Below are 23,178 nucleotides of genomic sequence, written 5' to 3'. Positions count from 1 at the left end.
AAAACCTGTGCACAACCTCATGTGTACTTTATTTGTGCAGAACTGGAAAGTAAACTCAGGGCCTTGCTCATGGTAGACAAGCACTCTACTACTGACAGCACTGGGGCTCTATATCCCTAGTTCTGTTTATTTAGACAGGGTCTTCCTAAATTGTTCAGGCTGGCCTTAAAGTTGAGATTGAGTGAGTGAGCCGGCCCCCCAGCTCCAGCACCACAACCTGAAATCTACCTGAGAGATTACAGGCATGCACCATGCCTGGCTCCATAAATTATCTGTAGATCACTTACAATGCCTAATACAATGTAAACAGTATGTTTAGTTGTTAATACCATATTGGTTGAAATAACAATAAAAAAGTCTGTATGTGTTCAGTACAGATGCGATTTTTACTTCCAAATATTTTTTTGAAAAATTTTAGTTGTAGATGGACACAGTACACTTATTATACTTGTTTATTTAAAATTTTTTTTTGTAGTTGTAGATGGACATCATGCCTTTATTATATTTGTTTATTTTTATGTGGTGCTAAGAATTGAATCCAGTGCCTCACAAGTGCTAGGCAAGCTCTCTGCCACTGAGCTACAGCTACATCCCTAGTTTATTTATTTTTATGTGGTCCTGAGGATGGAACCCAGTGCCTGACAGTTCCAGTCGAACACTCTACCACTGAGCCACACCACCAGCCCCTCCAAATATTTTTCAACTTGAGGTTGGTTGAATCCACAGTGTGACAAAGGGCTGACTATACTTGCTGTGTTTGCTGAAGGCATGAAGAGGGGAAATGGTACTTTGATCTAGTTATCTTTGGTCTGGTGAGATGAGCACAGAGATGTTTGGGGTTCAAATCCCAGATCCACAACTTAATCTATTTCACCTTTTTAAGTCTGTTTCCTAAACAGCAAAATAGAGTTTAGGGGGCCTAGTAAAGATGAGGTAAGGAATGAACTGATAATGAAAGCCAGCACTGCCCAGATCCTGTTCTAATGAGCTTTAAGTCTATTAACGCTTTTAATATCCCAGCCCCCACAAAGTATTAATATTCTGTTACTATAAAATATGCTCTGGGCAATTGAACATTGATCGAAATTTCGTACAAAGATACTAAATGCACAAATAAGGATTCCCCAGGTTTCAATGTCCCTATATTAAACTCAAGGATCTGACCCAGAAACCCGTGTCTGTCCACGAACCGTCTGCACCCTCTGCTGGCGTGAGGTGGCGCTGTCTGGCCGCAGCATGCGGGAGCGTCCACGCTCTCATTTGACAAAAGAAGCCTCGACATTTTCGTGATTCGGGAAGTGAAGGTTCGGATGTCAGAGAAGAGTCAAGACAGAGCCAGGAGCTAGTGGGAGGCATCCACGAGAGCCAGGGGTGGAGACCTAGAGCTGGGGGCGTGGTCTCGGGCGGGGCGGGGCCTCTGTTGGAGACCCTGCCAGCTTGCGGGCCCAGACGTGGCGCAGTGGCCGGGTGGTTGGCCTCCAGCCTGCAGATCATCAGCTGGGTACCGATGAGCTTCCTGCTGCTGCCGCCGCCGGTGTTGCTGCTTCTTGCGGCGCTTGTGGCCCCAGCCACCACCGCCACCACCTACCGGCCGGATTGGAACCGTCTGCGCGGCCTGGCCCGGGCCCGGGTAGAGGTGAGTGAGCCAGCCCCCAACCCCAGCACCACAACCCGCAAGCCCTACATGCCCCACAGCCTTGAGGTTAGTGTTCGCTCTGGCTCCAGGGACCCCCGGACCCCCGACCGCCCTCCTTTCCTCCCCAAAAGCGCAGGACCATCCCTCCCCCTCCCCAGCCCCCGGATGCCCACCTTGCAGCCTGGCATCCCAAACCCTTGCCTTTCTCTCTTTCTGGCCCGACAGCAGATCCCTGGACAAACAGGCCCAGTCTCTGACTTTTTGCTGGTCTAGGACTCTCCCCAAACCTGCTTCTGGGATCCCAACTTCCCATCCCCCTTATCACTCCACTTATTCCTGGAATTCCTCCCCCATCCCAATTCTAGGGCTTGGTGCTCCAGAGAATCTCTCTTCCTTCTTCTGGGGAGGAATGACTTTCTGGGCACCTCCCTTTACTCTGCAGAAGCCAGGGAAGGGGGCTGGAAACTCCATTATCAATACTTACTATGCAGCAGTCCCCTTCAACCTCCCCGACCAGGAAATTCCACAGCAAAGTCTGTCTTACAATGTGATTTGAACCATCTCAGCTTCTCTCAGAACCTTAGTTTCCTGTCTGACAAAAGTGGGTAGGATGAAGGAGACTGGAATGGGCGGTCCTGGGGTCTGAACTCCTGCTGAGATGGCCTCTCCTCAGGGAATGCATAGAGGGATGCTCCCATCCTACGTTAGGGAATCTGACAGATGGTCTGTGGAGCTGGGCCACAGGTGGCTAGCAGGGCCCCATTCTGCATGGGTGGGGCAGGGACCAGATGGCAGGTGCCTCTAATGGGGGCCCCCAGGGCAGTTCTGAGTTGTTTCCTTCTGGTCTGCTTCTTTATTGAGATTTCAGGGGCAAAAGGTCAGACCCAGATCTCTACTTCCTGAGAAGGGCAGGGCTATCATGTCTGTCTCTAGTGCATTGGGAATTAATGATCAATAGGTTCATGCAAGAGCCCCAGGGCTGGCAAACCCCCTGTGGGTGTCTGGCCCTGCACCTATTTCATTAGTTTCTCTAGGCTTGAGTTTCTCTCACCATAGAGTTCCTCCTTCTGCCCACAAGGGACCTTCATTCACCTCCTTCATTCCTTGGGAATTGCTCTTCTAGGGATAACTCAACAGTTCAACCCAATTCAAGGATGAAGATGTAATGGTCTTGGGGGTGCAATTAGGGTAAAATATGAGGCACTTCTGACCTATCCCATTTTGTCCCCCTCCAGACCTGTGGAGGATGACAGCTGAACCGCCTAAAGGAGGTGAGTTTGAAAGAAGGGGATCTCTGGCTCTGTATCCCTCGAGCCTCTTGGGGAGTGGCCAACATGATTCAAAAAAAGATTGGGAACAGAGGGAAGGGGACATGTTCTCTGATGCTCTGGTTCCTCCCCAGGTGAAGGCATTCGTCACTCAGGACATTCCATTCTAGTATCCTTTTATTCTGGAGAAGGGGACATGAGGAGGGCATCTGGGAGAATCTCCTTTTATTGAATTTCACAGATAAGAGATGGTAAATAGTTTTCATTGGACATCAGAATTGATTGGTATTGACTGCCCAGAGGATTCTAAAGTGGTCTTCAAATTGGGTAGGCAAAAAAGAAAACTGGAGATAAAGGCCCTTTATTTCTTTGAACCCTAATTTCCTTGCGAGTAAGTGGGGATCCCATTTGGGCACAGAATAAGCATTCAGCAAAGGAGGCATTGCTGGCTCCAGGAGCCCCAGCTCCCTCTGTCCACCACTACTCCCCTTAACACTCCTTTCAGCCACAACCTGGTGATGAAACACCTCCCTGGGGCCGACCCCGAGTTGGTGCTGCTGGGCCGTCGCTATGAGGAACTAGAGGTGAAAACTTGGGAGGTGGGTGGGGGCGGAGCGAGAGGCGGGGTTCGACATGCTGACCTCACCCCTTCTTGGCCTCAGCGCATCCCACTCAGTGAAATGACCCGCAAGGAAATCAACGAGCTGGTGCAGGAACTCGGCTTTTATCGCAAGGCTGCGCCGGATGCGCAGGTGCCTCAGGAGTACCTGTGGGCGCCGGCTAAACCCCCCGGGGAAGCTTCTGACCGCGCCGACCTGTAGGTCCGGAGGTGCGGCGGGGCTGGGGCCACCCTGCCAGAGTCCCGGAGACCGAATGAAGCGCTCAGCATCCCGGGAGCGCCTCCCTTGCTGAGGGCCGACACCTCGTCTCCGAGCCAGCAGAAGTGGGGTGGGGGAGGTTCCTCCTAGCCCCCTTTTCTTCCCTCCTCAGCTCCACTAAATTTCTTCCACCTTAACCGAGGCTCTTCTCCTTCTTTGCTACAGGCAGATGGTATGATAGGTCGGAATGGGTGCTCCAAATACCACTGGGAGACCTCGCGTTCCCAACGCTTGGCTGCGGGAATTGGGCCCTTCCAGGGGTAATTCGCAGCTCGGCCCCCTCCCCCAAGAGAGGCAGTCAGGATCGTTGAAAACCAATAATTTATCAAAACGCGTGTGTATGCGGAGGAGGGTGTCGCGACAGACAAGGCAGCGGTGGGCGGGAGCACAGGGAGGAGACAGTGCCGGGAGGGTGGGGGCGGCAACCTGCTGCGGGCGGGCGGTGCGGGCGGTGCAGCTAAACATTCTTGCCGCGCAGGCGCAGCTCATGGCGCCGCAGGTGGTTGTAGAGCGACTGCACGTAGGTGAAGACGCACTTGGGGTCGGGCTTCTTGCCCATGATCATCATGTCCTCCACCTCCACCAAGGGCACGCAGTCCACCAGCATCCTGCAGGGAGCGGGTACCGGGATTCTTGTCAGCACCAGCCCACATTTTGTGATGCCCCTCTACCCGAGGTCTTTTCATTGCTGCAGCCTATTGGTCTTTCATAAACTCTACTGTTCATCGATTGGGGAAAAAGCCTTCCTGGAGCGCAAGAAGCCCTGGTCCCACCAGCCCAATCCCAGAGCTAACACTACCCATATTACACTAGGCAGGTAGAGGAGATTCAGGGGTGGGGATGGGGACAGAGCCTGCCCCACCCCAAACAGGTTGTGGGTCTCTTTTACCAGCCCTTCAGAACTGGGGAGTTCCTGACTCCAGACCTTTAAGTCTCCTGCTCACCCTCACTAACACACTCGAGTGGGTAAAAGCCTCTGAGCTGGGCCATTGCACACAGGGGTGTCATCATTGACAAATCATTTCATGGCTAGGATTTTGGGCCCTGATAATTTTCTGTCAGCTTCCTGATCTGGTACTTACTGTCAAGCAGCCTAAGGATTCTCTTATCCATGCTCCAGGGATAGCCCTGCTGCTGGAAAGGGAGGCCAAGAAGTGTGTGTGTATGTACATGCATGTGCACTTGTGTGTGTCGGTGGGGGTTCTTCCTCCTCCTGCCTCAGTAGTGGAGATTGAGCCCAGGGATGCTTTATCACTGAACTACCATCCCCAGGCCTTTATTTATTCATTTATTTTAAATTTTGCTAAGTTGCCCATGATAGCCTGAAACTACAATCCTTCTGCCTTAGCCTCCCAAGTTGCTGGGATTATAGGCGTGCACCATCACACCCAGCGAGTGTGTGTGTGTGGGGTTCTTGCACCCTAATCATCTGCCTTGGGTAGAGAAGGGGACACAAATGAGGGTTCCAACCAATACCAATGGACTATCTACAACATGCTCAGAGTTGAGCTGGACCATCCTTCAGAGTGCAAGCTGCACTTTACAGATAGGGAAACTGAGTCACAGACCAGAGGAGTTGTTTGCTTAGGGATCAGGGCTGCCCCTTGTTTGTTTCAAGCCTCACAGTAGATGTAGGGCTGGACCTGACAGTTTAGGCACCTGAGTAAAGCCCTATCTTCCCTACTGCAGGAGCCCTTTCCGTGCTCTGGGGTGAATAGGTTGTGACTACGATGCAACTGACAACTCCAGAGCTGTAAAGCTGGAGTCTCTGGCTCTATTTCCCCCTCTCTCCCAAAGCAAGGCCTTTCCTGCCTTATTTCCTCCCATATGCCATGTATGGCACATAAAAAAAAAAGCACTTGATCAACGTTGCTGAATAAGTTTGCTTGGCAGGGAAGACATGGGAAGGATTGATCCTGTTTCCAAGACACAAGACAGCCCAAGACCACCTCCCGTCTTGTACCTTTGCAGACACACTCAGGCCAATTCTCAGATCACCTGAGATTCTTTCAAGGAAGAAGCCCGGGAGGCAGAAAACCTGTTTCAGTCCAGATTATACCCTAAATCATCTGTGGATACTAGATAAGGCCTTGACCTGTTTTGTGACTCTGTTTTCTCCTCTTTATGACAGTATAGCCTTTCCCTACCTCATTTCAGATCTTGAAAACACTTAAAGATGAGTGAAAGGTTCCTGGCTCTACTGTTGATGTGCTATGTGCCCTTGGGGTCATCCCTGTCCCACATGGGGCTTGTTTCCCCAGCTGCACCATGGAACAGAAGCAGCCTCTTCTCTGAAGCTTCTTCCAGCTGGGCTATCTTCCCGGGGATCCTGGCCTCCCTCCCCCAACCTGGAGCCCCCTCCCGCCCCTGGTGCCTTCCCTGGAGACCTTATAAAGCCATTGTTTACACTGGGGTGCACGGCTTGGGGCTCAGGCTGCCCCAGTGACAGGCCAAACACCAGGCAACTGGAGCAACAGCATAGCTGAGTCACACTTTCCAACTGGATCAGGCTGCAGTAGGCCCCTCTCCTTCCAGGCTGGCCTGCTGGGCAGCAGTTCCCAAGTCCATATATGACCTGGAGACAGCATCAAGCCCATCTTCCCCTTACCTGCACCTGAGTATGTATGTGCATATGTGGGCTGCCCTCCACAATGACTGCAAACCCAAAAGGGCCTCTCTGAGTGTACCCTATTGGCTTTCTCCCTCATTACTTCAGGCAATCCCCTTGCTCTCTCTGGACCTCTGGTTTTACTTCTGTCTACAAAATGGATAGGAAAACAGTGGTGGGGCACAGAAAAGAGCCACTAAATGGGGAATCTGGAGCCCCACTTTCTGACCTCAGCTCGGATTTAAACCCTCACCTCTGGAAACACTCTAAGCCTACCTCTCCCAGCTCTGAGCTCCTATCTATAATGAGGCAGTTAATTAGAATCTGAATTTTCTACTGTGGCCCTGAAATAAAATGACAAGAGAGGATATGCCATAGCTAGCTTGGGGAATCCAGGACATTCAGCCAGAAACACCTTCCTGTAACTGGCCCTATTCCCAAACTTCACACCTTGGAGTACTCCACCAACTCTTCAGGATCCACACTGACCCTCCTGCTTCCTTACAGATCAGGAAGCCTGTACCCTGTACTTTTTATTCTGGTCTCAGCATTTAGTCCATCTCAGGCCTCATTTGAGGATTGTTCTAGAATACTGACTTGCCTACAACTATCCTTCCTCAGTTCAGAAATCTTTTAGGACTCTTCTTGTCCTCAGGAAGAAGTTCAAATTCCTGCCTGTGGCCCTTTCCTCCATCCTTACATTCAGACTCAAGCTCCCTTCCTTCTGGGGTGTGCCATCCTCTCCATCTCTCTCACCCCCCCCTCTCTGCCGGAAACTTTCTCCCTTTTTTAGCCTGAAATTGTTGTACATATCCAAGCTTATTTTGCACTTTGGTCAGATAGTCATTCTGGACCTGCAGCCTGGATCAGGAGCCTCCCTTGGGTTTTCCCCATCATAATTCCGCTCACCTGGGTCATTGCTGACTATGAATAATGGTTTCACCTGCTAGGCCCTGAACTATCAGAAGATAGGATCCTGTCTGCACCCTCTGCCTTTTATAAGGGCCCTCCAACATTCCCCAATGCCCCATCCACCTCCCGGGCCCCACTCTGAGCCCCGATGAGCAGATTCCAGTTGAAACAGGGCAGGTGGGAGAGGCGGCATTTCTCACCGTGGGGCCCCAAGCAGGGGTTAGGACTTTTTGGTTTTTACCAGCCCCTTCTGGACCAGACAGCGGTAGAACTCCTGGATGTACGTGTACACGCACTTCCAGTCAGGCTCTCGAAGCCGCACCATGTCCTCTGTATCCAGAAGCTGCGGGCAGTCCGCATGGGTCCTGGGGAGGGTAGGGGGCCGGGAAGGGGCAGGGGGCAAGGGCCCAGTTGGGGAAGAGGGGGAAGAGGCCAAGAAGAGAAGGGAAAACAGAGAGACACACACATACACACACACATAGAGACATGAGTTCAGTTTCATTCTTGGTGCTGCAGTCTGCCAGCCCCCCGCATGCCCCCTCCCAATTGTGGACGTGCCGCTCACTACCCATCACTAATGGTGTGCAATGCAGACAGGGGTGGGGGGCAAAACCAGTCACAGGTGCAGAGAACTCTTGGGGCAAGCGGGAACGCAGGGTGGGGGGGCAATGGCTTGGTGCCATGGTCAGAGAGGAGGGCTGTGCCCCAGGGAGTGGGGGTGAGGGAGGCGTGAGAGGAGGTGGAGGGAGGAGGAGGAAGAAATCTGGTGGGAACCAGAAAGAGAAGGGAAGAGACGGAAAGATGGAGGAGGGTGCTGAGGGTGAAGTGAGCAGAAGGGGCAACGATTCCAAAGTGGAGGGCTTGCTGATGTCCTATATAAGTCTTTGGCAGCACCTATATAGGCTGCACGGGCACGGTGCCCGGGCCAGGAGCCTCCTTTTGGAATCTCCAGCCAGGACCCCGTGGGAGCAGGAAGCTCTGGTGATAGTGGGAAGAGAGGAGGACAGAGAAAGGGAGAAAGGAGGGAGAAGGGGTAGAAGGAGGAGGGAGGGAATATGGACAAGGCCACCTGGTGGGCTTTGGCCTGGGCTGGTAGGTGGACCTGTAGCTCCTTCCTTCCGACGGGCACCTGGCACACTCAGGAGCAGGTGGGTAGGGGCAGAGGAGGAAGGGGACTTTCTGGGGAAGGGGATCTCAGCCACAGACCCACAGTGTGGCTGGCCAGCTCCAGAGGGTCTTGAGTCAGCTGAGCCCAGCTGACACCAGCAGGGCTGGGGCCCACACTTACTCAGCAGATGAGAAGGCCACCTCGAAGTTCTGGCGCCTGTTCTGTGGGCTAAGCTGCCCATAGTCGAAAGCCTCAGGGAAGAAGTTGTGCACTAGGGCACAGAAGGCCATTCCATCACTCCAGCTGGAGGAGAAGTTCTGGATGTCCACATGCTATGGGAGGTAGAAGGACTGGTCAGGACCCTGGGGGCAATTCCTCCATGCCCACTATCCTTTAGTGTTTTGGCACTCCAGACCTAGGCTCAATAGCTTGCTCAGGTCTGCACAACAGGTGAGTACTCAGAACACAAGCCTCTTCAAACTCAGTCTGTTTACTCCCATGTCTGTGATTTAGGGGGATGGAGCTATGGAGAGGCCCAGTGCCACCCAGCTAAGGCAGTGGTCATGCCTCCATCACTCCTTTCCTCACTTGGAGAAAATTACCCAACACCCTCCACAGTGCAACAGGGTGAAGGCTTCAAGAGTTGGGTTGGGCCCTGAGCCATGCCCACCCAGCAAGGGGCTCTCATTAGGCCCTGCTACTTAATCCTTATTCTGGGATGTAGGACATGTCATGTGTCCTCTCTCTCAGATTCAGTTTCCTCATTGCAGAAGGCTTTCCATATTCACTGCTAGAAGCTGTGGAAACTCAGAGGGGAGTGAGTTTTCTAAAGAAGGAGGTGATAAGCTGGGGTCTGAGGAGGCTGCTGGGCTCACCTCATAGCCACGGGTCTTGGCTCGGCACCAGTCTAGCAACATCTGCTTGATGCTGTTGGCATTGGGGACACCAAAGCTGGTGGAGCGTTGCACAGCTGCACGAGGTCCGCCAGGGCTGCTGTGGGAGCCATGTTGGAGCAAGGTCACAAGGCTACAGGTCACCACCTTGGTGGACCCACCTGACAGACCCCCAGGCCCTGTCTTCTATGATGTTCAGACCCTTCCCATCACAGTTCATTCCTGTTCTACCTGCCCCCTGGACCCGCCCATCCCCCCCAACATGTGGTCACCAAGCCCAACTTCCACTTCCCAACCCTGGCCCTCTGCTGCTCACCCTGTGGCACCTTCTTTCTCCAACTTCTCAATCATGGCCTTGCGTGCTTGGGAAGCTGATGTCTTGGGCAGACTCTGTGCTTTCATCAGCTCTTTCTTCTTTTCTGCCTGTCGTTTCTCCAGTGCGGCCAGGCTGCCAGGCCGCGGGCTGGCCTGATCCTCGCGGTCAAAGATGCTGGAGGGTTGAATGGGGTGGCAAATTATGGAGCTGGAAGAGGGCCACATTGAGCCTCTGCCACTGCTTGCTGAGGAATGGATCTTATTGTGCACCAGGATCTCCCATACTGTCGTATCTCTACCACCTGCAATTCCAACCAGTGAGGGAGCAGCATTCTTTTTTTAATATCATTTTTTACTGTTGTTTATTTATTTATTTATTTTTATGTGGTGATGGGAATTGAACTCAGGGCCTCATGCATGCTAGGCAGGTGCTTTACCACTGAGTTATCTCCCCAGCCCAGGAGCAGCATTCTTTTTTTTTTTTTTTTTTTGGTGATGCTGGAGATTGAACCCAGGGCCTTGTGCATGCAAGGCAAGCACTCTATCAACTGAGCTCTTCAAACACCCATTTTTTTTTTAATATTTATTTTTTAATATTTTTATTTTTTAGTTTTCGGTGGAAACAACATCTTTGTTTGTATGTGGTGCTGAGGATCGAACCCGGGCCGCACGCATGCCAGGCAAGCGCGCTACCACTTGAGCCACATCCCCAGCCCTCAAACACCCATTTTACAGAGTACACGGTGGCTCAAAAATAGGAAGATGGGAGCCAGGGTCTTTTGATCAGACTTGGCCCCCAGGAATTACCTGAGAAGATTCATTATTTTATCAAGTTATAGGCCCATTCAGAATCTGGGCATTATCAAGTAATAAAAATTATCAGCATAATAATAATAATAATAATGCCAAAAATAATAGCTCATGTCCCTTGAGCCTTTTCTGTGTGCTACTTTCTTTCTTTATTCATTCATTCATTCATTCAGTGCTGGGGATAGAACCGAGGGTCTTCTTTATGCTAGACAAGTATTATGTTTTTAGATTACATACTCAGCCTTCCTATGTACCATTTTAAGTTTAACAAAGGGAGAAAGGGACACATGCTATTACCAATTAAGATGAAGAAACTGAGGACCTTGGCAGTACTTTGCCTAAGATTTCAGAGGGAATTCAGAGCTGGAACTTGAATGCAGAGAGACAGAGATGCAGGTTTGATTCAGAGTCCCTGGACTGGATTCTAATCCACTCCCAGTTTTGCCAACTCTGTCCTCTTCTGCAACATGGGAGTTTACCCACCCACTCACAGAACTAAGGTATAAAGGTGCTCTGTGACCTGGGAGGTAGTTTGTAGACAATGGGAAGTGGCAGTGCCAGGAGGCAGCTCAGCATGATAGGCAGGCTTCTCCGAGGGTTCAATGTTATTGCTGCCACTCAGAGGTGTTGGACCCTAAGCAAATCTCTAGTGTCATAGAACATCTATCTTCCCACCATGGTGTGGCTGAGAATTAAGTGAGACCACAATGCAAGTCTGACTCCCACTTTGTCCCTTCTTGGCTATACACCTGTCACCTCACAGCATCTCAGTCTACCCATCTGCAGAATGGGTATGAAGCGAGGTACCCTGTGGCACTGATTCCTCTGTGGTATGGGACACACCAAGCTCACCTGCCCATTTTCTTGGATGAAGAGGAGGAAGAGGAGAAAGTTTTGGTTTGCACTGTGGTACTACCACTGCCATCTGCAAAAAATGAAGAATACAGTGAGGTGAGAGGCCCCGGGTGGAATATCAAGAGACCGGAGGGAAGGCTGTACAGGAAGATGGTGATAACCACAGGTAGAAAAGAGAAAGTGAGAGCACAGCTGAAGATGGACAGTGCTTGAGGAAGAGCCTGAGGTGGCGAGGAGACGAGGAGGCAAGTGGCAGGCACAGAGCCACGTTAGGCAGCCTTACTCTCCGAGCGCCTCACAAAGCTTGACTCCACTGTGGTGGTGCGGGCTGTCCGTGTGCCATCATCTGGAGAGGTAGATGAGAGGAAGGGTATTAGAGGCACAGGAGTTCAGTGGGAGGATTTATTCCCACCCTGAGCCCCAAGTCCCACTTGGTCCCTTACTGGAGTGGACTAGCCGCTCAGTCTTGGTAACAGTGCTGACAGTTGAACCATCGGCTGCACGTTGGCTGTGCCTTGTGGTGGTCTCTGTGGCTGTGTTGCTTCGGGCCTCCCCTGGTCGGGCCCGTGCCTCCTGCAGCCGCCGTTCCCGCTCCTTTTCTCTCTGGTCTGGGTTGGGGATGCCCCATGCATACCCAGAAGGGCCACCCAGTGCCCACACGGCACATATGCACAGGCACACAGGGCACACAAAATGGAGTGGAGGGCAGCTTGTTAGAAACAATAATGACACAGTCTAAGTCTACAGGGGCCTCTCTAGGAGTAGCTGGGGTGGGAGGGCAGCTGTAACTTGGCAGGGAGTGGGTTATGAATTGGGGGGAGTGGACTCAGGCAGAAACTGGGGAATACAGAATAACTGATCTCAAAAGCATATTTTGGATCCAAGAAAGAAGTTTCTATAGGAATGCACAGCTGAGTCAGAAGGGAGCATCTAGATTAGAGAGGGAGTAGCTAACTAAACAGTCTGACTGGGCCATCAATTTGTTGTACGTGGGGAAAAGAGCAGCTGAAGAAAGGATTATCTAGGTCCAGGGAGAGAGTGATTGGAGGCATTGAAGAAGCAATATGATCCAGGGAAAAAGTAACTGGGAAGGAGCTATTGAAGGGGGTTAACTGGGCCTAAAGAAGAACTAGATAAGTGGGGATAGAGGCTGGGTGGCCATCAGTAGGCCCTGGAGGAAGCAGCTAGATTCAGAAAAGGAGTAATTGAAACTATCTGGAGAAGTAAGGAATCTAGAAACTGAGGCAAAGAATAGCTGTGTTCAGTGAGGAGTAACAGGGAGAGAAAGTAGATTTGTTCAGGAAAGGGGAAGCTGGATGGAGGCAGAGACTAAGGTGGCTGTCACTGGACCTCTGGGAGAGAGAAGCAGCTCAGGGAAAGAGTATCTGGATTCAGGGAAATAGTTTTTTTATTTTTTTGGCAGTGCTGGGGATTGAACCCAGGGCCTTGCGCATGCAAGGCAAGCACTCTACCAACTGAGCTATATTCCCAGCCCCTCAGGGAAATAGTTGACTGTACTTAGAGAAGCAACTGGATCCAAGGAAAGTATGGCTGAGGGAGGGAGTTACTGGGTCTAGGAAGGAGAAGGGATGCTGATTGGAATGGCCAGGGGAAAAAAGCAGCTAGGGAAGGGAGCAGTCAAATCCAGGGGAAGAAAGCAAGGGAACAGCTGGGTCTAGAAAAGGCGAAGCTGGGTAGGGTAGTTATATAAGCTTGAGCATCCATAAATGGACCCCAGAGTGAGGGAAGCAGCTGGGGAATGGAGTAGCTGGATCTAGGGTAGGAAACCTGACTCTCTACCTCTCTTCCTTTGTCGGAGCTCCCGGAGTGCAGCCCTGATGAGCTTCCGTTCCTCAAAATCCGTGGCCTGATCCAGCTGCAAATAAAGGTGTCATTGTCTACCAGCACGTTCCCACCTACTACCAACCCCTAACCCACCAGATCCATTATACCATCTTGTCAAGGACTCCTTCATCCTCAATGGTCATCAGATCCTCGGCACTCAGAGGACTCCGCCCTTCTGGTGCTTTGTCTACCCGAGTCAGCTCAGCACCATTGGCTGTTTCCACTGCGGCAGAAGGGGGCTCCGCTGGTTCTGGCTCCATCTTTGGGGTGGGGGAAAGCATGGCCTTTAAGTAAGGATGAAACTCACAATGTCCACAGTGGTCAGAGGGCCATATCCTGGGGTTGCTGGCACAGCCTTGGAAATAACCAGTAGTCTGCCAGTCTGCCTGCTCCAGGATGGCCATGGTGGTGTCAGACTCATTGAAGAGAAACTAATAGTTTTGGTGTATGCTTTCCCACATATCCATAATCATATTAAACCCAAGTGGTGGTGGCATAATAATGATTTCTATTCAATAACAAGCATTTGTATAAACACTAGGGATTTTATTGTCCCTATTTAACAGAAGGGAAAACTGAGGCTCAGGGCAGCTGAATGATTTATAGTCCTTCTATAAATGTGATGCAACCTGGGATCTGAGATAAAGATAGTATAACTTCTGAACTTGAGTTCCTTTTGCTGTTTTATTTCCAGCCCTTTCCCAGGAAAGTTCTTTTGCATCCTGCAGCTCCTGAGACCTGGGACACTGGGTCAGTACCCAGGCGGCACATATCCCATCTTCCTTTGCCAAGGGGGTTGGATCAGGCCTGCAGGCTCCTAACAAGGTATTTGACTGGGGCTGCTCTAAGCCAAGAACTCACTGAAGTTCTCTTCTGAATCCCTCCTCCCACTCTCCCACCCTTGCTAGAAACCATCCTTTAAGGGCCTCCAGCCCTTACCTAACTCCCACTCTTCCCAAGACATTTCCTTATTATTGAAATAAAGGCCCCAGCCCAACTAATACAGTTTCTCCCTATCTGGCAGGGCCTCTCTATCTGCCATAATGGTAAGGAGAGCTGAGGTGGCAGCTGTTTCAGGGAGGCTCAGCCTGGCTGGAGTGTGGGGGTGGGGGTGGGGCTGGGCCATGGCCATGCCAGGGGATGCCAGGGCAGCTGCGGAGAGCATATGCCTCAGGGTGAATCTGGCGCCCTCTTGTCCTGATCTTGGAGCACTATTACCCTAGTCTCCTGTATAGATAGGTAAACTGAGGCTCAGAGGAGGTGATAGCACACCTAAGGTCACTTAGCAGAGGCAGGACCTACCTCAAAACCACCCACTCCCACCAGCTGAGAGGGACTTACAAGACTGCTGCTGTGGGTGGGGCCGGCAGAGGAGTAGCGGCGGGTGCTGAAGGCAGGCGGGTGGGCCACTGGGGTCCCGGCATCCTCAGCTGCCCGGAAGAGGGCCTCGGGGTCGGCAGCAGCCAGGAGCAGCTCACTGGGCTCCAGCTCAGGCTCAAGATCCGGCACAAGTGGGACCCCCAGCCGAAGGCTCAACACTTCCACCTGCCTGCTCAAGGCATCCAACCGCCGGCTCAGTGCCGCTGTCTCAGCCCGCAACTCTTCAGCCGTCTGGGCCACCGGCTCCATGGCGGCTACAGCTGCCTCAGCTGCCTGGGTCACTGCCGCCCGGCCTGCCTCAGCCACCGCCTGCAGCTCCTCCAAAGCCTGGCCCAACCGTTCCTCGAGGGCTGCAGCCATCTCAGGCCCAGGCCCTGGTACCCCCGGCATAGTGCAGGATAAAACTCTAAGGGGTGTAATGGTGGGACAGTAGCAGGGACTGCTGCCTATGGCTGGCAGAATCAGAGTCTTTGCTGCTGATCGGAGGGCGAAGGCAAGGGCAGCAGGCCTGCCCCGCCCCTGCAGCCAGCTGGAGCTGCAGCCCAAATAGAAACCTATTCTGGGCTCCTCTGTAGTGGGGACAATGGGGGAGGGGTGGCCTGTCCAAGTAGGCTGACCGCCAGGCCTGGCCCTGGCCCCGCACAGATCACAGACCACAAGCACAGCAAGGCTGCATGTGTTCTGAAGGATTAATGAGACCAGGATCCCAAGCCTCACAGATGAGGAAACTGATGCAGGGAGCAGGGAATAGGGCTATTCGAACCACCATATACATTAACTGTAAGGATCTATTTGCTAGACTCTAGAGCCAATATGCCTTTGCCCTCATGCGATTCCATTTTAGAAATCCTTGGACAGATGGGGAAAATGGAGGCACAAGAAGACTGGACTTTGAGCAACCTGCTATAACAACTGTAATAAGTGTTATAGCCTTGAGATAAATGGACCCTAGCCTGCCCATGGTGCTCAGATCCAATCACAAATTTTAAGCAAGTGCATTACAGATATGCTATCTGATTCCCCTATATGGGGAAACTGAGGTGAATTGGCAGTGCAAGATCCAACTCTCACTGTAGCATCTTCTATCCACTCAAGGGTCTCAGCTACAACCACTCCCTCCTGACATCCCACCCCAATTTCTTAGCAGACAGCACTGGTCTTGATGTTGGACAAAGATGAATTATTGTCTTGACTCTTTCCCTATCATTTCTGAGAAGACACAGAGCTGGCTATAGCCATCTCACCTCAACCAAAGCCCCATCCAGTTTCTGGTTAGGCATACAGGGTATTACCTGGGCAGCTGGGTGGCCTGCTGAGGATCCCTTCCCCAAATGAGCTCCTAGCCAGTTGATCCCAGGCTTAGGAATGAATAATGGAAGGATGCAGTGTATTCAGTTCCCGTGGCACCTGCTAGGCTGCTGCCTCGCCGCCGACTGGTGCCCACTCCCCCTCCTGTCTGTCCCCCATCAATGCTTCTGCCCAACCCCCACAGGGAGGTTGACGCAGATGCTAATCACTAATCTCTAATCTTCTAATGGGTCAGGCTGATCTTGGATCAGCTCATGAGCAGCTCTACACTTCAGGACTGATGTCTAGTGTTGGGTGGGAACAGGGTCACTGGGCTGCCACAGAAAGGGGGGCAAAGACCTAACATCCTCTCAGCCTCAGTTTTCCTATCTGTTCATTAGGAATGAAATCAACAAATTCTGGACTAAAGATCAGAGATCGGCAAGTAGGAAGCTTAAGATTAGTATTAAATGAGCTTCTGGTATGCCTGGTGGCTGATACACTAGAATTTGGTCTTAGCTTGGTCACCAACTGGCTAAGGAATCTGCTGTAACAACTGTAACAATTTTCCTTCTCTGAGCCTCAGTTTCTAGGTATGTACAGAGGGGAAGGAGAGAAAACCTGCAATCCCTATGACCTTAAGCAGTTTGACATGATGGATGGTGAGCTGGTGGGATGAGGAAGAGCTCACCTTAATGCTGCAGCCTCCTCGGCTACCAGGGGAAGCGTGGCTGAAGGTGGTGACATGAGTAACACTGCCCAAGCGCGACAGGGTCCCAGGGCTGCTGACATGGGTGATGGTGCTCTTAGCCCCACTGCTGGTGCTGAGGAGCGTGGAGGGCGCCCGCAGCCCCAGTGTCAGTTCTGGGTAGGGAGAAGGGCTGCTGTCAGGAACTGGTGGGACGATGGTTGTGCCAACCAAGGTTGGTGGCGCTCTTGTTCCCAGCGCACCCTTTGGAGATACCCTGAGCCTTGGCCACAGCACCTGTCCTCTGTGCAGAGCTGGGTAACTTCAGGCACTCACCCCCAGTAGTGGGGAGATGGTGGGGAGGCCTACCTGCCCTCTGGTTGCCTGTGGGCAGCAGCACCCGGCCTGTGGAGGCCTGGCCACGGCCATCCTTGATCTCGATGGTGAATGTAGTCTTCATACTGCTCCCTGGCTCAGCAATACCGATGGCCACGGGCAGCTGGGTACTGAGTTCCTCTGAACAGGCCACAGGCCCCCCTGCTCTGTTTTCAAGGGACCTGGCAGCCAAGCTCCGCCCCTTGGGGCCCTCCTCTTGGGGGCAGCTCCGAAGCTGGGCCAGGGGCTGGGCTGTTCCTCCTTGCTTGAACTGGGAGGAGGTGTCACTGGGGCCCTGAGAGGAGGAGCTGTTAGAGGAGGCAGCAGGGGTGGTGCTGATGAAGGAGGGGCCCAGGAGCTTTGTGGGAGTCGGGGAACCTAAAGCTGCCCGGGGTGGGCCATCCTGGAGCCTGGCAGCTGTAGGAGAACTGGATGTGAGCTTCCGAACGCGGTCCCTCACAGAGCCAGCCCGCTGGAATGGAGAAGGTCCGCTGGCAAGGGGAGTGGACTCTAGAAGGGACAGGAAGGCTGTTAGTGGCTAAGTGGGACAGGGACTTCCCAGATCCTGGGGTGCTGAGAATAGGTAGTACCTTGGTTCTGGGCTGGCTGGTGGGGGCTCAGCACAGATACGGAGCGTTGGCAGGGTCGGGGGCTAGCCAGATCTGGCAGGTTCAGGAGTAGGTGGCAGCCATGCCCGGGAAGAGAAAGAAGAGTGAATGGAGGGGATCCATTTCTTATATTCCCTTCCTCTACATCTCCCTAGCCTCTCAACCCCTTTGTGTACCCCAAACTTCCCCACCCCCTCCTGTATCATCCAGTGCTAAGGCCTTCCTACTCAGCCACATCTCTCCCATAGGCAGTCACTTCCCTTGCCTCCTACCCTGACCCCAGGGTGACTTGGGACACTTCTGGGGGCCAGGGCTAAACCTGGGCTGGAGGAATGGTGTCTAGATCCTCCCTGCTGATGGGGATAGGGGACAGCCCCCCTGGCCAGCACTGCCCATGGCTCTGGCTGGGAGATGGGCGCACTCCCTTATTGGGAAAAAGAATGTGCCTGAGGCCCGTTGCCTTTCAAGGCTGCAGGGAGGCCTCTGGCCATGGGTGGCAGGGGTGGGCCTGGCCAGGGGCGGGGACACCTCAGGGGCAGTCAGGGATTGCCTAAACCTGAGGAGGCTGCAGCTATCCAGGCATCAGTGCATTCTACAGTCAGGGAAAGGGAGTCTGGGGCAGGGAAAGGCAGATGCCTATTGATATCCCTGATGGAACTCTCACCTGCTCTTTTTGTATTGGAAGGACCTCTGGTGGGGCTCTGGGTGGCAGGAGGCTTTGTGGGCCCAGGCAGGAGCTGCAAGGAGACATGATATAAGCAGGGCTGATTCCAGATGGATCTCATTTGCTTGGCATCCCATTCCTGTTCCAGACTCACCTTGGTGACCACCTGCCCCTCAGTGCTGAGGGTGGCTGGCGACTCAGGGGAATCAGGTCTAGGGGTTCCCGAAGAGCTAGGAGGTGGCTCAGGGCTGCCTGGAGCCTCGGCAGCAGGGCATTGGGTTCCAGCAGGCTCCAGTGGAGGCTCAGGAGAAGCAGTGGTAGGTGAACTGTTGGGTGAGGCTGATGAGCTAGGTGTGCCCCCAGGTGGGGCTCTCAGCAGGAGTGTCACTGTGGTTATATCTTGGCTGGTCCCCTCGGGAGTTGGGGTTGGCTCTGGGACCTCTGCCTGCTGCTCCTGTTCCTTGACTTCTGATACCTGTGGGGGACCCATAGGATTCAACCAAGACTTTCCTACCTTGAGTGCTATCCCCACCCATGGAGGGAAAGGCTGGCAGGTGCCCAAGGCAAGAGCATGCAAAGTAGAGGAGCTGAGCACGGCTTCCTGTGGACACCTGCACAAGAATGGGGCTATCTCTGATCCTTACTTTCCAGTCTCTTGGCATTGCCTAGCCAAAGGTGGTTCAGAGAGGACCAGATCCTAAAGTTAGTGTTTGGGAATGGCAGAAGACCTGTTGGGGATTCCTGGCCCTAATAGATCCCTGGAGCAAAGGCCCTTGACCCTCACTCAGCCTATTTAATCAGTGAGTAGGTAGAGAAACCTGCCCGGACCGGTGACCCAGCGGCCTCTGCTGGTCATTTAGGGAATCTACATGGCCTGACTTTACCAGCACTCCTGGAGAACAGATAGCTCTGACTCTCAACAGTATTCCAACAGTTTGCTAGGATCTGACACGCAGGCCTGGGTGAATCAAGGTAAGGATGCAGGCTGTCTGGAGGGTAAGGGGCAGCCTGGGATGGGTTTAAGGAGGGGAGGTAACATCACCAGGGTCAGGTTTGCATTTCTGTGAGATCCCTCTGGCTGCTAGGTGCAGGCTGGATGACAGGAATTGGGTTAGAAAGTGAATGGGGTTAGAAAGTAGGAGTGAAGGTAGGAGAGGTACCTATGTATCAATAAAAGTGGTAATGGGGAAGGGGCAGAAACTTGGGAGCAGTGTAGACAGGTTGGCTTTGAGAGGAAGGCCTGGATAGAAACTAAGTCTGGTGTAGAGGACACGTGGCCGGAATTTGCCTGAGAGAATGGGCAGAGGCCTGAGAGCTCCAGTGTCTGCAAACACAGCCTGGGGTCCTCCCTTAATAGTCAAATACCAGTGTAGCAGACAAACAGGAGCTCTGTGATGTTGGCATCTGTGGGCACAGACACTGAGCCCCCCTTCTACCATGGCCGTGCGCCTTACCTTATGCTGTTCCAGCCTGTATGCTGCCCGCCCCTTGCTGTCTTCTCCGGAGCCACTGTTGGAATGCCTGCTGTACAACCTCCCAGCCACAGTGGCGGCTGGAAGGGCAGAGGCAAGTGTCAGGCGAGTGGCTGGGAGGTGCTATAGGCAGCACACAGCAGGGCAGCGGTGGAGCCAGGAAAGGGCACATACCCTCAATCTCCTGAGCCCGTACACGGCGGATGGCAGCTCGGATCAGCTTGCGTTCCTCGTACTCACCAGCACCTCGCAGCTGAGAATGAGAGGCAGGTCATGAGTTTTAGGCTGGAGAGTCAAGGTGCTTTACCTGCCCTGTCCCAGTCCTGTCCCCATCCCCTGCCCTGGGCCATACCAGTGTGGTCAACTCCTCCACATCATTCATAGACTCCAGCCGCCCTGCCAGTCGTGTGAGGGCAGCCTGCTGTTCAGCTTCCCGCTGCTGAGAGCTGCAACGATATTATGACTGTAGCTATCATTGCCAAGGCCAGGTCATGGAGGATGTGGGCTAAAGGGAGGGTCAGGTCAGGGTACCCAGAACCTTGACAGTGGGATATGTAGCTGCCTATGCAGACTCTCTGGCTATACAGTGATACACAAATGCCCCTGGATGTGGGAACTAATACCACACGCTTAGACATGCTGTCCACACCAGTGTGGCTAGGACATCACCATAAATACATAGTCCATGACAATAGACATACCTGTATTCACACCTTCCTATACACAAGTTGAGCCCTGGTGCATTCTTCCCTTCCCACATGCATTTCCAATGTAACCCACACCCCGAACCCTGCCACTCACTGCAGCCAGTTCTCCTTGTTGTCCTGCCGCTCTGCACGGAAGCGTTTAGATGCCAGAGCCTCCTCTTCGCGTTCCAGCTCCTGCCGCTGCAGCTCCCGGATGGCTGAGAGGATCCTTCGCCTCTCTGCCAGATCTGCTGTGACCTCTAGCTGCAAGGGTAGGTGTGGGTGAGGGTCATTTTGGCAATCAGGGATGGAAGGCTGGCACCAACTGCCCACGGCTCTGCCTATGGCACAATGAATGGCCTGTCTCTACTCTATCTGTTCCAAGCCCTTCACGTGCCTGACCACCCACCCAGGGCAGAGGTCTCAGGGGGAGCCCCAGCTCACAGCACCAAGGATCCTGGGCAGCCTGCTGTGCATTGTGGTTCACAGAGTACCCACTGTAAATGAGCTTCCCACCTGTGTCAGGTGCCAAGCAGCCAAGTACCCCTCCCTGTTATTTGACTTCTGAGAGCCTTTCATCAAAACCCCAAGACTAGGGAGCTGCTGCAGAAGAGCAGTTATTCCTGTGAGTCATTAACACAGTCCCTAGAGGGAAGGGTGATTTGGGTAGCTGGAGTACCCCTGTGAGCAAGGGAGACTCCCACAGTTCAGTCCCAGAGCAACATAGCCTTGCTGATTGACAGATGGAGAAACAGGGGTAAGTGCTCAGGAATCCTAGCTACCTGTCTGACTGGGGGCTATTTTTCCCCCTCATTGTCCTAGTCCTAGATACCATTGAAGGAGCCAGAACCCAGAGAGGGAAGGCAAGCTCCACAGAGAGATAAGGCAACTGGCCCTAGGGGTTACCCAGAATCCTAGAGAGGGTGTCTATGGAAGACAGGTGCTCCCACCAGCTTTTCAGCCCTATAGCTCTTGACCAGGTCCAGAAAAAGACATCTTCTCTGGACTGAGCTAGCTAATTCTTGTGGTTCCCCTGCACCACCTGATAAAGGCCCCATCCCAGGGATCATGTGTAGTTCAAGGGAGGAGGCTGGCCCATAGCCCCCAGGAGGAAAGTGGCAAAAAGAAGGCAAAAGCCTTCAGTGTGGGATCTGATAGCCAGATAGGAGCAAGCAAAGGCAGGTGATTCTTTTTTTTTTTTTTTTTTTAANTTATCGGATCTGCTAAAGGAGAAGGGCCCACAAAGCTGGGTTCAATCCCAGCCCTACCAACAACATGCTGTCAACTCAAACAAGTGACCTCCCTCTCAGTTTCTTTTTCTTTCTTTTTTTTTAAGAGAGAGAGAGAGAGAGAGAATTTTTAATTTTTTTTTTTTTTCGTTTTCGGCAGACACAACATCTTTGTAAGTGGTGCTGAGGATTGAACCTGGGCCGCACGCATGCCAGGCGAGCGGCGCTACGGCTTGAGCCACATCCACAGCCCGCAGGTGATTCTTTTATCCCTATCCCCCAAACCAATTAGGGGATAGAGCCAAGGAACCCTCTTTCCTTCTCCTTTTTAGCCTCCCCCTTTATCATTTCTTTCTGCTCAGTGGGGGAGCAGGGTGGCTGGGGTGTGGTTGGGCTGGAGATAGATAGGTTTCAGCAGGGAGTGTGGGCTGGCCCAACTCAGCCATGAGCCAATTCATCCTAGACTAAATAATGGGGAGCCTTGGGGGATAGAGCCCTCCAGGTTCCACATTCATGAGGAGGTATGGGAGGGTCTAAGCCTCAGTCTAGTCTTGGAGGGGTGGTGAGGGGCACACCCCTTAACCTCTCTGTATTTTTTCCTTATTTGCTGGATAGAACAATGGCCCTCACCTCAGGGCAGAGGATAGGGATGGAGCAGTGATTCAGTTCTCCCCTGCATGTGCAATAAGCAGATGCAGTAATTATCACCCCCCCTTTGTTCTAGCCAATTAGGAGGGAGAGAGAAGAGAGGGTAAATGTGAGAGACAGGACATGTATATTGAGAATCTGTGTGTCAGACATGGTAATAAGCCCTCACGGTCCTCACCTCACAAATATCCTAGATACATTGTTATTCCCATCTGACAAAAGAGGAAACAGGTTGAGAGAGAAGTGATTTGCTTACCTGAGTCAGAATTTGAACCCAGGTCTCTCTGATCCCAGGGCCTGCCCCAGACTGTGACAACTGTGATGCTAGGGTCTGTGGGTCATGGTGGGGAATCTACAGGGCCCTGGAACTATATTTTGGGGATCCCTTTAACTTGGAGACCCCTTTAGAGATTCGTAAGCCTGAGGGGCAAAGGGAGGGAGAATGAGGCTAAAACACCTAAAGATGGGGGACCTTCGTGGTTAGTAGGTTCAGCTCCTGTTACGCAGAAGATAAACAGTCCAGAGTAACTAGCCCTTTATCTTCTGGGTCACCATTTCCAATGAGCTGGGCTCTAGAGATGGGGTGTTTGTCCCCCAAAAGACTGATGTGGTAACTTGGACACTTCTGCAAGCCCTGCGTGCCTCAGCGTCCCCATCCAGAAACTGGAAACTTCCCTCTAATTCCCCCAAGTGGGTGGGGTAGGGCTGAGGGATGGAACTCATTCCACTGGTCACTCCCTGGCATGACCCTTTCCTTTGGCCTGTGGGCAGAGGTTGGCCCAGTGTCCACAGTGTCTCTGTTGTATGGCTTGTGTTCCCCACCCTCTCAGGCACAACCGCTGTGTGTGGAGGGGGCTGAGGGAAGGAGGGAAGGAAGTACAAAGAGCCATTGTCCACCAGGGGGAAGGGGAAGGAGATGGGGCGGGTTTCCGAAACTGCCCAGTGAAATTCTCCCGGGAGGAAAGAGGGTGCTTCCTCCTCTGCAAGGAGGGGCGGGGGGGGGGGGCTCCCGG

General features: G+C 52.7%; 2 protein-coding genes across 8 annotated transcripts in view; one reads left to right on the top strand and one right to left on the bottom strand.

Annotated features, from left to right (window-relative positions):
* The window catches only part of Smtn (smoothelin), a 32,850-nt gene that overhangs the window by 6,260 nt on the left and 3,412 nt on the right, over positions 1-23,178 (bottom strand). Inside the window, exons 3-21 of one of the 7 annotated variants that reach the window (XM_015504912.2) lie at positions 20,404-20,552; positions 19,955-20,048; positions 19,777-19,855; positions 19,585-19,682; positions 18,285-18,605; positions 18,131-18,203; positions 17,449-17,520; positions 16,853-17,368; positions 16,487-16,659; positions 13,236-13,388; positions 13,084-13,159; positions 11,727-11,891; positions 11,567-11,629; positions 11,281-11,353; positions 9,620-9,793; positions 9,286-9,403; positions 8,591-8,742; positions 7,503-7,667; positions 4,087-4,390 (exon numbers count right to left, since the gene is read on the bottom strand). In XM_015504912.2, the coding sequence (XP_015360398.1) occupies positions 7,523-7,667; positions 8,591-8,742; positions 9,286-9,403; positions 9,620-9,793; positions 11,281-11,353; positions 11,567-11,629; positions 11,727-11,891; positions 13,084-13,159; positions 13,236-13,388; positions 16,487-16,659; positions 16,853-17,368; positions 17,449-17,520; positions 18,131-18,203; positions 18,285-18,605; positions 19,585-19,682; positions 19,777-19,855; positions 19,955-20,048; positions 20,404-20,552 (2,694 nt within the window). In that variant the 3' untranslated portion in view covers positions 4,087-4,390; positions 7,503-7,522. Of the gene's footprint in view, positions 1-4,086; positions 4,391-7,502; positions 7,668-8,590; positions 8,743-9,285; positions 9,404-9,591; positions 9,794-11,280; positions 11,354-11,566; positions 11,630-11,726; positions 11,892-13,083; positions 13,160-13,235; positions 13,389-14,469; positions 14,559-16,482; positions 16,660-16,852; positions 17,369-17,448; positions 17,521-18,130; positions 18,204-18,284; positions 18,606-19,584; positions 19,683-19,776; positions 19,856-19,954; positions 20,049-20,403; positions 20,553-23,178 lie in introns of those variants that run through there. The other 6 variants (XM_015504916.2, XM_048798245.1, XM_048798244.1 and 3 more) reach the window with 6 other exon arrangements.
* On the top strand, positions 1,301-3,919 carry Selenom (selenoprotein M). Its single transcript, XM_015504917.2, has 5 exons — positions 1,301-1,636; positions 2,872-2,907; positions 3,039-3,073; positions 3,410-3,488; positions 3,567-3,919. Exons 1-5 carry the CDS (start codon positions 1,508-1,510, stop codon positions 3,723-3,725), a joined length of 438 nt encoding a protein of 145 aa, XP_015360403.1. The 5' UTR covers positions 1,301-1,507; the 3' UTR covers positions 3,726-3,919.

This window comes from Marmota marmota, unplaced genomic scaffold, assembly GCF_001458135.2.
Source record: "Marmota marmota marmota unplaced genomic scaffold, marMar, whole genome shotgun sequence".
NCBI classification, from domain to species: Eukaryota; Metazoa; Chordata; class Mammalia; order Rodentia; family Sciuridae; genus Marmota; species Marmota marmota.
This window is presented reverse-complemented; position numbering and strand designations above follow the sequence as displayed.